The 14,525-nt window shown below is 49.3% G+C and overlaps 1 protein-coding gene across 2 annotated transcripts in view; it reads left to right on the top strand.

The window, feature by feature from the left end:
- The window catches only part of PRKCB (protein kinase C beta), a 294,712-nt gene that overhangs the window by 266,809 nt on the left and 13,378 nt on the right, over positions 1–14,525 (top strand). For both annotated transcript variants that reach the window (XM_081299668.1, XM_081299667.1), the window contains exon 16: positions 766–906. In XM_081299668.1, the coding sequence (XP_081155794.1) occupies positions 766–906 (141 nt within the window). The remainder of the gene's footprint in view (positions 1–765; positions 907–14,525) is intronic.

The following is a 14,525-nucleotide window of genomic DNA, read 5'->3' on the forward strand; positions in this document are numbered from 1 at the left end:
GAGGAAGGCTGTCTGGTTTCGTCTCAGAGCATCTATTCATCTTGTTATTTAGCACTGGCTCAGAGACCCAAAGATGGAGAGTTTTGATAATTAAGTAATTTAAACAGAATACCAAAGAAACCTCAGCGGAGTTCAGTATAATGTGTGATCCCGGGGAATGAGCTGGGCTAGGTTTTGACTGTTTAATGAGTTTTCTGAAAGTAATTACTTGAAGCTTGGGTCCATTTGACTAATATATATATATATTTTCCTGTTTTGTCATTTCCACAAGTGCTTTACTGAGAAAAGCAAATAGTTTCTGAATGAATATGTCCTTGGCCTTGGTCACAGGTCAGTTTTCTCCTGGTTGGGAGGAGGGGAGCTAGAAGATATTGAAACTGTTCTCAGTAGATGCACCAATAATGGCAGAAAACTCATTCTTGGACCAGAATGGATCCTGGGACATTTCTAACTTCGAGTTCAGGGCCAGATTCGTGCTTTGGTTTGATCAGCCATAAGGGATCTTGCTCTGGGGTGAGCAGCATCCGGCGCTGTATTGGGATCCTCTCCCATGAAGACCTGGTTAGGAAATTATTGCCGGAATGAAAAGAAATATAAATGAATAAATAAATATCCTGAGATTCTTCATGGTGCTTTCTTTCCAGAGTCATTGGAATAATAATTTCTGCAGGTCTCACATTTCCTTCTCTGAAGTTGATTCAACATTTTTTTTCTTTTCTTTTTTCTTTTTTTTTTTTTTTTTTTTTTTTGTTTTTTCTCTTGAAGCTGATGACCAAGCACCCAGGCAAACGTCTGGGTTGTGGCCCTGAAGGGGAACGTGACATCAAAGAGCATGCATTTTTCCGGTATATTGATTGGGAGAAACTTGAACGCAAGGAGATTCAGCCTCCATATAAACCCAAAGCTGTAAGTAAAACGGGTCTCTCGGGCTGCGCCCTTGCTCCTGCCCACTGCGCATGCGTTGAACGCTCGCTGTCAGGTGGACGTCGAGGCACCTACCTGAACGCGTCTGCAGGTGCTCTCAGATTTATGCACCAAGTCACTGGGTGCCAGCACGGGCATGGCCACTCCCTGGCACAGCCCATCTTCTGCACAAAGCAGGAAAAACAATTGCTATTGAGTTTCTGTTGTATTGATTCAATTATTGTAACTGTCTTAGCAGACAACTTTGGGGGAGCGGTTCTTTGCTGAGCAGAATTCAGATCCATTTTTTGGACGGTGATAAAGAATCTAATTCCACACCCCCCCTTCTTTCTTTGGTTTAATGGTGCCATTTTCCCTTCATACGGACACGGAAAAGGTCATGTTGTTTATCCCAACAGTATTTACATCTAATTCTGCAACCTGCACTGGTACCTCTGGGTGAGTAAGAGCTGTTCACCAGGCAGAGCTGTGTAAGAGGAGGCTGAGCAGCTGGGCTAAGTAAGCCGTAGGCCCCCAGCAGGCTCCTAGTGCAGACAGGGCTGCAGATAATTCTGATGCAAGAATGAATGTGTCACATTCCTCCCTGGTTGTGTCCCCAGGGGATAGTTTTCCTCCCCAGGACCCAGCAGGAAGTACTCCCCAGCATCAGGGAGGAGGAGTCCTGCACCTGAATTAATCAAAACTGCGGTTCTCCTGGGAGGATATTTCTTTGTGAAAAGAAGTCAAGCAAGGCCTGGTGACCTTATTACAGGTTGTAAAACCACTGGCTGAGGCTGACGAGGGAGCATAAATATTGTCATTAAAACCCAGAGCTGTGAGGGTCTCGGTGTTAAGAGGAAGGTGATAATGATAGCTATTTTGATACTATAATTGTTAATTTCTTGAGCACTTATTATGTGCCAGGCACCCCATGATGAGCTGCTCGTGTGGCATCTAATTAAATCCTCACAGCAGCCAGCCTACCCAGGGGAGGTGCCATTGTTCCATGGCATGGAAGGGGAAATGGAGACTCAGAGAGGTTAATGGGCACTCAGCCGGTGTGTGACTAAGGGAAAGCACAGACCCGGTCTTGGTGATTGGAGGCTTCCCAGAATGCCTGGGGGCGGGGGAGGGTAGTGGAACAAAGTCTCTCAGGTCTAGTGCTGACCTGTCCCTTGGTTCCAAATGGTTAGAATCACAGCTCTACAGCTTCCTTGCAAAATCCTGGACACCTCTGGGGGCGCAGGTGTCAGGAAGGCAGGTCTGTAAGAATCAGTGGTTCCCTCTGTGGCTCTTCTGACTGTTGGAGGCTCTCTATCCATACCTAATCAGCCCCGCCCTCTACCACACACACACAACTGCTGCAAGATCTCCTCTCTCTGTAGAGTATCCTCCAGATGTTCGCAGATGTTTGCTTAGGCTCTGGAATCCCGGACGTCCAGGCCAAATCTTGTCCCACCTCCGCCCATAAGCACGTCCCGTGTGACCTCACTTCCAGGTGCCTGTGGTTCTCCAGGTCATCAACGTCCAACTTAAAGTACAGACACAGGGTTCGGCACCATGTTCCTAATTGCGTTTGACCCTCAGTGAATACAGTGAGTTGATTCCTTGGTGATTCTAGGGCTGGTGAACTTGGGCAGGTGAGTTTCCCTCTCTGGTCCACTGAATCCTTCTCTGTACTGTAGCTACAAATGATTGTTCCTCCTCAGAGGAGGCTGAGGAGGCACAAAGCCCTCCGGACCTGCCACGTTAGTGATGTCACCGAGGGATTAATGACTGGGGTGCAGGGGTTTTGAGGGCAGGTCAGTTGGGTCCTGCTGATGCTGTTCTGTAAGGTAACATCTGTGTGCCCACTTGGGGGTTGAGGACAGCCCTTCAGGGTCCTCAGCAGATTCATCACTTTCACTAAACCATTAGGAGAAAGTCCAAAAGGTGACTTTGTGAACCCTGGACCCTTGGGTCAGGAAACTGGCATCTCCAACACGGGACACATTTGGTTTCTTTGTAGCTACTTATGGGGTCTCAAAATGTGGACTCCTTCCCTTCCTCACTTGGCCACAGGAAAGATGCCAGTGTTCCCCTCAGGGGACATGGGGGCTCATGGTGCAGTTGTAGACTAGTGGTTTTCAAAGGGTGTTCCCTGGGCCAGCAGCATCTTGTCACCTGGAAGGAATTCTTCGAAGAATCGGAAACTCTGGGAGGGGCGGGGGTTCTGTGCTCTGCAAGCCCTGCAGGTGATTAGCTGCATGAAGGTGATAATGACAGCTATTTTGATACTATAATTGTTAATTTTTTGAGCACTTGTTAAGTGTCAGGCACCCCATGATGAGCTGCACCCTATTATGTGCTCCAGCCTCAGAAGCCCTGCAGGCGGTCAGCAGGGGAGGCTCGGGCAGGGACTCAGGGCAGGGCCAGAGCAAGGTGGTGGACAGAAGAAGCTCACGAAATGGAGGTGCATGAGGTCTCTTTCCAGTCTGGAAATAGGGTGATGGGTTCCAGGATGGGAGGCTCAGCGTGGCTCCGCTTCTAAGTTCCCCTGAGAAGCTGGGAATCAGGGGTCAGAGGAAATCTCACTGTTTCTTAATATATCAGCAACACCTGCTTAAAAATTAAACATAGTTGAGGGTGAAGGAAACACATCCAGGACTCATAGGTGGCCAGGGGACGGCTGGTTTGTCATCTCTGGGTTCGTGATGTCTCACATCGGGGTTATGTTTAGCCAGCTCCTGTTCCCGCTGGGTATCGATGGCCAGAGTTCACTCCGTCTGAAGATATATTGTGACTCTTCCCTGCCCGGGGATAATAGATATGACAGGTCTGGCTCGTCCCTGGCTCACAGAAGGCGCTTGTGCAAAGGGGGTTGTGGTCAGTAGCCATTGATCTTCAACCGTGCTGCCTTGGATATTTCCAGCTGACCAATGTCATAAATTCCCTCCTGTGCGTTAAGGATGACTTTCAAAATACAGTGGCCAGGACTGAGCTGTGTTCTTCAAAATATTCTGCCAGGCATGGTGGTTCACACCTGTCATCCCAGTGGCTTGGGAGGCCGAGGCAGGAGGATCGAGAGTTCAAAGCCAGCCTCAGCAATTTAGCAAGGCCCTAAGCAACTCAGTGAGACCCTGCCTCTAAATAAAATATAAAAAAGGGGTGGGGATGGGGCTCAGTGGTTAAGTGCCTATGGGTTCAATCACTGGCACCAAAAAAGAAAAAAAAATCACTGGTTGTAAAAGGGAAGCAGGTGCTGCCCTTGATCCACTCCGACTGAATTAGAAATACAGCCATCCCTTACTAGCCAGGGAAGATGGGTTTCAGGATCCTTTGCAGGAACCAAAATCCATGGATACTCTGTATCTATGTCCCTTCTGTAAATTGGCAGAGAATTTGCATATAACCCATGCGCATCTTCCCGTGGACTTTAAATCATCTCTAGATGACTTATAATACCCAATAAATGCAAATGCTATGTAAATACTTGTTCTGCTACATTGTTTGGGGAATAGCAACAAGGAAGAAAACCCATCTGTACATATTCATTACAGATGCAACTTTTTAAAAATCATTTTTGACCCACAGTTGGTTGACTCCAAGGAACCTGTGGGTCCCGAGGGCTGGTTGTCATGATAATGGCTGCACACACCACCACCCCCACTTCTCGCCACCTGTTCATGTCCCCTGTGCATTGCATGAGCGGGTCTTATGGCTCCGCCCCCAACCCAGGATTTTACATTTTCCCTTCCCCATCCTTTCTTATCCACCTGCCCCTTCCAAAAGGACTGCGGTGAGTGTGTGCAGAGTTCCGTGTGCCTGTGGGCCCCTGGAAGGCGCGAGATTGTCTGTCAAGGTTCCTGATTCATGCATGCCATTAAGTCAAGTGTGGGAGACAGAAAACAGGGAGCAGTCACAGAGGATTATATTCAAACATCATTGAAGGGTGCTATTATTGGAGGTTCATTAAAATTACTCTAAATGGGTTTTTCAAGTTGCTCTCAGTGCCATCTTTTATTGAAGCAAAGAGCTGTTTGCAGAGTATTGTTTGAAACTGCACTGAAAGACACTAGCTTTGGTGTATTGTTGTAGGCTGCAAAATCATTGTTCTTTTTAAGGGGAGCTACTGTGGATTGAACTCAGGAGCACTCGACCACTGAACCACATTCCCAGCCCATTTTTTTGTATTTTATTCGGGAACAGGGTCTCACTGAGTTGCTTAGGCCCTCACTAAGTTGCTGAGTCTGGCTTTGAGCTCTCGATCCTCCTGCCTCAGCCTCCCGAGCCGCTGGGATGTCAGGTGTGCGCCACGGTGCTGGGCTCAAATTGTTTTTAAAATGTGATCTGCTTGTGTCTGTCTCTTGCTGAAAGCCTCCCCTGATGGCTTTCTGGTACCCCAGGATAATATCCATTGCTCCTTGGTATCTATGGCTTTTGAAGTCTTCCAAGTCTAGGTTTCTCTCCCCTCTGTCACTTTAAGCTTCCAAGAAGCAGCCTCCCTAGGTCTCTTTCAGTTCCTCCAACACCCAGCGCTTTCTCTTTCCTTGCCAGGCTTTGTTTGTGCAGGGCCATCTGCCTGGGGTGCCCAGAACCCCTTCCCATGCTCCCCTCCTCTGGTTCCTCATCAGATCAGTAGAACATCACCTCCTCCCGGGGACTCCCTGATCCCCGAGGAGGATCCGCTGTCTGCACCCCCATCCGTGTTGCAGAGTGTGGTCCATAGAGCTCTGTCTTGTCTAGACTCTGAGATGCCTAGTGGGAGGGTTAACGTGTGTGGCCGCTGGAGAATTTTTATCAAAGGAATGGACATCTGTAAAACAGGCCACCATAAGACACGGAGCCACGGAGCCCAGCGGTTCTTGAGAGTGAGATTAGCATGCCGGCTGTTCTGCTGACGTACAGCAGGGTGTCTCCAAGAAACTGGTTGTTGTGTGTGTTGCTTCCCTATTTCTAAAAGGCTGTGATTTGGCTGCCGAATGGCACACGGTGGCGGCCACCTGTGGTCTTGCTGTGTGCCCTGGGTAGAGCCAGCGGGGTAGGGGCTGAACACGCAGGCAGCGCACTGAATCCCTGGCCTCCTCCGGGTTCTGCAGCCCATCCGGGCATGGATGCTCCAGGTGCCATGATGCAGCAACCCGTCAGAGCTTCTTAAACCACCGTGCCTGCAGGAATCACTTGAATTCATATTGACTCTGGTTCAGCTGGTCTGCAGGGAGCCCTGAGACCAGCTGAACCAGAATCAGGGATAGAGTTTGGGCGAGCCAGGAGGGGGAAGAGGGCTGTTTTAAATAAGGTGAGTGGAAAATGTCACTGAGGAAGTAACATTTTAGCAAATATAGGAAGAAGGTAAGTGAGAGAGGAAGCCGTGTATATATCTAGGGGTGGTGGTGGAGGGGGTTGAATGGTAGTAGCAGGTGCAAAGGACCTGAGGCAGGAGTTTGCCCGGCATGTTCAAAGGAGAGCCACCTGAGTGGGTGAGGGAGAGAGTAAAAGATGAGACCAGAGAGGCCATGGGAGGGGCAGATGGTGCAGAGCACTGAAAGATCTCGAGCAGAGAAATAACAGCCTGATAGCAGGTCTTAAAAGGATCCTTCTGCCTGCACAAGGGGCGAGGGTGAAGTTAGAGAGACCATTTCTGAGGCTCTCATAATAATCCACGCAACAGGTGGTGGGAACTTGGACAAGATGGAACCATTTGAGAACTCCCCCCAGAGTGGGCTCACTTGGCACTGCCCAGTGCCTCCTTAATTCCTGGCTCCTTGTAGGGACTCAATCACTAACTGTCTTTGAGGCGTGGAGGAACCGGTGAACTTGAACCTCTTCCGACCACATAATTGCTCCTCCAGTAGAAAACCTGGAAGCCCAGAGCTCGATCCTGGGAGGAACAGGATTCACTCGTGAACCAGGCTATCAGGAAACTCATGAGGCCCAGAGCCCAGGCCTACAGGGCATAGGGCAGCTCTGTGCCCGGGGTTGTGTTTCCTCCTGTAAAAATGAAGGATGGGGTAGTCTAGGTGGTTCGGTGTTGAGGGCTGTGACCAGGGAGTGCCCCCTGTCTGGGAGACCCAGGAAGGAATTTTGCTTCGATGCAGCCGCTGGAGAGTCCGTGGAAGCTCTGCCGTCCTGCAGGTTTGCAGAGTGTGCAGCCCGGGCCGCTGTAACGTCGCCGTACAAGATGATATGCTGCTATGTTCCCGTCAGAAGGCCCGCTTGATGTGTCGATGGTGATCATGGATGATCATGAGTGGCCTCGGTGAAGTCCTGTCAGCCTCCCTCTGAAAGGCTCCTGGTAGTGTCCTAATGCAGAGCTTGTTGTGGAAAAAAACTAGGTGGGGGCTGGGGAGGCACCCCGGGATCAGCCCACCCAGTAGGCAGGGCACAGGACGAGTCCAAGAGGGAGGGAGCATTCAGCAGGCCGCAAGGACACCCTTCTTCACTACCGTCCACAAAGCCCTGAGTGCTCAGTGCCACTTGGTGACCTGCCACTAGAAAACCTGTTACCTCAGATAGGACCAATCTGATCTTGTTCTAAAATATGGCCACTCTGTGTCCATTCGCTCTGAGAAGTGGACACTCGGGAGAACGCCTTCCGTCCCTCCTTGCCCTGTCTCCTGAGCACCCATCCAGGCCCACGGAGACTCATGGGCATGCCCACTCCCTCCTTTCTCCCGTCCTGCCCTGGGCAACAGGCTCCACACCTGTGCCACACGCTGATTCCAGTCTCTTCTGCTCCGGGGACCTATTTAAATCTTCGCTTTCCATGGGGCCCATTCGTTTTGAGGCCTCCGCACGTCGGGAGAGATTGGAAATCTTACAGGCTATGAAAGCACAAAGCCCCTCGTTCATCCTACTTCACCATTTGCCAAACACATTCTTTGCGTCATTCGCCAAACACCGTGTGGGCTGCTGGCTCCGCTGCCCGTGGCCTCTGAGAGTCTCAGGGCTGAACCGCTTCAGAAATGGACTCCCGCTCCCAGGACGCGGTCTCTTGGTGATTCTGTCATCCGGAGGCATTGTTTGTGTGGCTGGGGTCAGAAGCGTCAAGTCCTGCTTTCATGAGCTTCCGTTCCGTCCGGGTGACATTCTCCTCCAAACCTAATTGCCCTTTACACCGTGTGAGTACGCGTCTCTGTGCGCGTCTGAAGGTGTGTGTTTGATGTGCTGACATTTCTGAATTGAAGCCAGAGAGTATGACCTTTGTGTGTTGGCCATTAAAACTCCAAATTTCAGGCTCAAGAAAGGGATCTAAACTTGGACTCGGTATGAATTATTCAAGCGTGGCACCCAACCGCCCGCCCCATCCCAAAGTAGCAGAAACTCAGGAGAACAATACCTTTTTTGAAAAATTGGGATCTAAAAGAATTCTCATCAAACCCGTAACATTCAAACACACTGGGAAAAAACGTTATTGACGTCTGTGCCAGACTCCGCTTTAAGTGCCTCTAGGCATTACCTCATTTAATTCCCACAGCTAAAGGACAAGAGGTGTCCACAACCATCACTTTCCTCACAAGGGGACGGAACTTGCAAAAGTGAGGCGTTGGCCCAACATCTAGAAGGTGGCCGCCAGGACTTGAACCCGGGATTCTTTCTGCACTGACTAGTATCTGTGGAAAGACTCTCAGAAGAACTTGGAAGCCCCGGGGAGCTCTGGGGTTGTGCTAACGCGGGCCAGCTCTGACAGTGCCATAAAATGGTGTTTAATCACAGAAAGAAGAGGGTATACTCTTACCATTCAAATGATCTGAAATTTATTCTAAAATATGGCAGCCAACAAGTAGCCTTTTCACACCTTTTACAATTCACAGGCAGGATCGGGAAAGATGCAAAGCTCCCTTGTTCCCTAAGGCTGAGGGTGACAGACAGCAGACATTGAGCAAGCTTTGGGAGTGGGGCAGGGCAGCCTCAGGAGATGGCACCGCGAGGAGCACGTGTTCCCCCGCTTAGTCCTAAAGGTTCCTTGGGGGCACCCAGAGGCTGGCGTCTGCAGAGATCTTCATAAAAATCCAAGGCTATTTTCATATACTGCGTACAAGTAGCCCAGGGTCATTCCAACCTGCAGCCTGGAAGCTGTCTGTCTGTCTGTCTCTTTCCATCCATCCATGGCCCCTGCTCCCAGGGGGAACCCATTTAAACGGCAGATCAAACGAGACTCTCTATGGGATGGTGGGAATTGGCTGGTTCCCGGGGCCAAGTCAAGTTCCTAAATCACTCGCCAGGTGCATGACATTAAGCTGTCATCTGAATTGAAATGGTAGAAGGAGAGGTCACCCAGGGGCGGGGAGCGGGAAGCCGTTAGGATGCACCTGGCAATAACAACTGGCCTATAACAGAAGTCAAGGATTGAGAGATGGGAAGCCCGGTTCAATCCTTCATTCTACAGACGAGCAAACAGAGGCCCAAAGCTTGCTAAAGTGCCTTAACCTAGGGACTGTATCAGAACCAGGACCAGAAAACTGGGCCTCCCCTTAGGGATTCAGGGCTTTCTGAATAACACCATTCACAGCTGTAACGTTTAGAATGAGTCAGGCGTGTTCTGTTCAATTATTTACTTTTACTGGAAACTAGAGCTCTATTTTGCCGATCTCACTGAATCCTGGCAAATACCCCATGAGGTAGGTGCTGTTATAACTTCCCCTGTACACAGAAGGGAACAGGCTCAAAGAGTCTAAGTCACTTGCCCCCAGTCACACAGCTAGGAAGTCCTAGGGCCAGTTTAGAGTCCTGTTTCCTCACCTCAAGGCCTGTCCTCTTGACCGTTGTCACGATTCTTCTCTTCTGTATCGTAACTCATCCGCCTGGGTATAGGACATAAAGTGGTTTTGCTCTGATCTTGCATTTAGCTACTGTCTTGTCGGGTGGTTATCCATGGAGTCCAGCTTCTTGACTTCTGTAATGCCCATCATGATGTCTCAGATGCCCATCATTGGTCAAAGGGCAGGAGAACTTGAGAAAAAGGAGCAAATAGGTCCAGAAAGACTGGATCAAGCAGAAAGGACGTGGACTAAGAGTTAACTGGACCCAGGATTCAGCCCAGCTCTGCTGCTTAGCAGCTGAGTAAAGATGAGCAACGGGGACCCCCAGGAGCCCCTGCAGATGCTTCCAGACGTCAGCTGGGGTCTTTGCCTTCCCCGTCCGTCTTTCCCGAGTCTTCGGGGCAAATCTGCAAACCTTCTCTGACCACTAAAGTTCCAGTCCCTTTGGTCTCAGCTGATAGCCCCATCCCCTCAGTCTCTGGGGAAATCGAGGCCTGGAGAGCCCATAGGAGGGTGGCCCTCGACTTCCTGCCCCTGTCTGCATGGTCATCTCGACCTGCCTGACCTCCTTCCCTTTGGGTCCCTCCCTGTGTCCCCTAACCTAAGACACGCCCTCCATCCCTGGGCTGGGCCCCATCCTCCCATCCCCGCTGAGCATCTTCCCGCCCAGCCTGTGTCCACAGCATCTGTCCGTATTAACCCATCTCCCCGATGGCTGCACATAGGCTGGCTTTTAAGGAAAAGAAAATGAGTGAGCAGACGCGGCTGGATCTGTGGTCTCCAACAGGGCCCCGGAAATCCCTTCCTCCAGCTCTCTGGGGGCTGCTTTCCTCTGCAGGGACTTTCTTCTTCATCCTTGAGGACTTTCTTGAACACACAGCAACGACGACGGACTCCTATCCCACGATCTCAACAGCTTCCACCAAAAATAAATAAATAAATAAAATGCATGCTTTTTCTAAAATCCCGGCATCCTGGGAACTGGATCCTGTTGGAAGACATTGGGTCCTCTGTTCATCCTTAATTCCAGGGGGATGGACTGTGTTGGAGTCCCAGGCCTGGTCGCTGGACCCCTCAGCGCAGGGACTAGGTCTGTTCCTATCTAAAGCTGACATCTTGAGAGAGGAGAAGAGATGGGTCCTTTGATTACTAAAGAAGAGGGTGCCCCTGCTGGGCAGAGGCAAACAGCAGCTGTCCTCTGCTCCGACTCCATCTTCTCCCTCTGAAAGAGCCTTTCCCTCCCATCCTGGGATCCCTCCTCCCTCCGGCAAAGCCCTCTGCTCTGTCCTATTTTGCATACCAACAATCTGTGGAAGGCATCGCCCTGCCCGCTTCTGCTCTTTCCACCCAAAGACACTTCCTGTTTTTTTTTTTCTGGGTTCCCGTGCAATCTGGCATCTGCTCCCACCGTTCCGTGGTCATTTCTCTCCGCGACTCATCATGGACTTCAGCATGGCCTCCTCTCCTGGGGTAACGCTCTCTCTCTTGACCTCGCCACGTGATTGCCTGCTTTGATCTTGCCTCCTTTAAACAAAATGGGAAAAAAATAAAATGCTCAAGCGGGATCCAAAGCAATGCAGTGAAATTCAGTCTTCTCTCTCCCTTGACCCCTCGCCAGCCTTCCTTGATGCTCCTTCCCAGAGCCACCGGCTGCAGCCAGGTTCTTGAGTGCCACCCTGGAGAGGATGTGCGTGAGCCCAGAAATACCCCCACATCACATGCAATTTCTGAACCTTGCTTGACTCCTTTCTGTCTTAGCAGTGATGCTGATCTTCACATCTAACTACTTCCTTCTTTAAACAGTCGACCTCCGCGGTGTCCCCGGGTTCCACATCCATGGATTCGACCAACCATGGATCAAAAGAAAATGGCATCTGTCCTGAACACGTACAGGGCATTCTTCCTGCCGCTATTCCCTAGACAACACAGCAGAACAACTACGTACCCTGTGTTTGCATTAGATCAGGTATTATAAGTAGTTCTGGGATGATTCAAAATATTCAGGAGGATGCAAATACTACACCCTTTATGTAACGGACCTCCGCATCCCTGGATTGGGGTATTTCAGGAGCCAAAAGACATTGCAAAGCAGCCGCCCTTGGATACCGAGGGATGGCTGTGTATCTGCCGGCTAAATTCAGAGTTCCTCCCTCCTTCTGAAGTCCCTCTCCTCCCTCATTTTTTGTGGCACTCTGCTTGCTGATTTTCCTTCCGACCTCTCCAGCCACTCCTGGTGAGTCCTGCCCGTGACCCAGAGAAAGAACAAAGCTCCCTTCCTGTTTATTGGCAAGTACAGTTTCTCAAAAACAACCACCAAAGCCATCCCCAGCGGGGTGTGAGAAGCCGCAGGGGTTTGTCAATCTGCTTGACAGGTCTTTCTGGGGGGGGGGCTGCCAAAGCACCCCCTGTTCCCAGCATGCATCTCTTCCTCCCACCCTCACCTGGGGGCTCAGGCCTGACCTCACCTTGCAGTTCCTTCCCGTATCCCATCAGGCTCCTGGGCAGTTTTGAGTGGCAGGTCCTCTTCTGTTTGTCACTGGAACAGGACTCTCCTGGGTAGGCTGGGGTATGGCCCAGTCAGCAGGGGCCCTCCCCAGGCACAGCACAGCCACCCATCAGACCTGCACACCCGACAAGGTGGGCCAGCACTCAGTGACCATGACCTCAGTAACGGATGTGCATTTAAAAAACAAAACTTCAAAGTTTTGGTTACGTTTTCAGTTATTTATTTATTTGTTTGTTTGTTTATTTGATACCGGGGATTGAACTCAGGGGCACTCCACCACTGAGCCACGTCCCCAGCCCTACTCTGTATTTTATTGAGAGACAGGGTCTCACTGAGTTGCTCAGGGCCTCGCTGTTGCTGAGGCTGGCTTTGAACTCGTGATCCTCCTGCCTCAGCCTCCCGAGCTGCTGGGATGACAGGCGTGTGCCACCGCACCTGGCTTATTTTTAATGTTTATTTATTTGTTCTGAACCAGACTGTGGTTTCATCTCTCAAGATGTTAAGAAAAAAAATCTACAATTATTAAGAGTCTAAAGTGTTAAGCAATAAAGAAATGTCAAGGAGAGGGCACCGTTGCCCCGTTCTCAGGGGTAGAATAGCTATTCTAATTTACCACCCAACTTCAGAACAAAATGAGTTTTTATATTTTCTAAATTAAAAAAGAAAAAGTCCGACCATCATGTTCTTGTAAGCTTGTTGTAACTCTGAAACACACATCTTCGTTTTAAGCTTGGTAGAAAGAACTTAACAATGATGATAACTGACCTTAATCTGTAGCGTGGACCCAACAGAAACACAATCATCGCACGGTGGTGAAGCGTCAGCAATGAAGACCTCCATTTAGATTCAGGAGTGTTCTTCCGACCCCGGGCCCTACAAGGGAGGTCCATCTGTCTAGTGGGGAATTGAGCTTGGGCCACTTAGGTCACTTGCTTACATGGGGTATAGCTGGGAACGGGGGAGCCAGGGTTGGTACTCAGGTCCCTTCTCCAGTAAGTCCACACCACGTGACCAGTTGTGCGTCCATAGCCAGTGAAATGTGGTGGAAAGTCCAGAGGCTTTGAGATGGAACCCACCGGTCTCTGAGTCTTGGTCCTCCTACTTGGCCCCATGTGACCTAGAACAGATTAACTTTTCAAGTTCTCTGTTAAAGGGATATAATCTTTTTTTTTTTTTTCCCTCTGCCTGTCCCACAGATTTGTGGGAATCAAATCTTTAAAAACATAGGCAAATAGAAGAGATTAGGACTTTTCCAGAGTGCATGTATTTGAAGGAAGCAAGGAGGGTTTGGGATGGATAGAGAAGAGCAGATAAGGGAAAAAATTCTGTTGATATGGAAACAAAAATGTTGATGGTGTATTTCATCTAGTTTGTTTTAAAAAGCAGGATAAAAAAATAAAGTAATATATGAGGCCCTGGGTTTGATCCCCAGCATTGAGATAGAAAGAGAGAGAGAAAGAGAGAGAGAGAGAGAGAGAGAGAGAGAGAGAGAGAGAGAGAGAAGGAAAACCAAGAATGATTCCACATCTCCTTAAAGAATAAAAAGCCTCTACCCATCTCTTCATTCATCCACGACACAAAGTGTTAACCTAATAGAGATTTGGGTGGTGGAATTGCAAAGGGTTTTATTTTTTTCTTGTTGCTTTTTAACAGCTTATTTGTTTCTGCACTAAATGGAGAAGTCTACTAGAAGTGACTGAATCCGTTGTCACATCTGGGGTCCAATCAGATACTTAAACCCCTGAAACACGTTTCCACATTGTACTTTGTAGAGCTGTCTGGGAATGAAAAAGGATAATGCTGGTAAAGTACTCTGCGCAGCACTGGCTCACAGCAAGCACTTAGCATACATCACCCTCCACCCCTTGGATAACACCGAGTGCTGGTACTCGGTCTTGGAAATGCAGGAAGGAGAAAAAGAGACGTGAGTTTGCGTTCAGGGAGCTTTAGGCCTGGATGGAAACATAGAACCCAGATGGATAAGCAAAGAAGTGAATGTGCAATCCTAAATTGAGATAGGTCTGATATTTTATTTCTATGAAAGAAGTGGATAGGAAGACCAATCGAGACTCACGGGAGAGAGGAATGGGGGATGGACCTCGTTTGGAGGGGACCCAGAACAGTTTCTTGTACGGAGGTGGCATTTAAACTCAGATCTGGAAGAAAACAAAACACTGTGTGTTATTTTAAAATGAAAACTAACAGGAAAAAAAAAAAGCAAAACAAACTCCTCTCAAACACGAAAGCCCTCTCTGTCACCGACTTCCTCCTAAGTAGATGGAGAGATAAAGTATCCATGATTGCAGGAGCCTTCATTATTTGCAGGAAAAGGAGCCTTTCATCTTTCTTTCTTTTTTTTTTTTTCTTTTTTCTGC

Source organism: Spermophilus citellus (assembly GCF_964194105.1).
Source record: "Spermophilus citellus genome assembly, chromosome: 6".
Classification (NCBI taxonomy): Eukaryota; Metazoa; Chordata; class Mammalia; order Rodentia; family Sciuridae; genus Spermophilus; species Spermophilus citellus.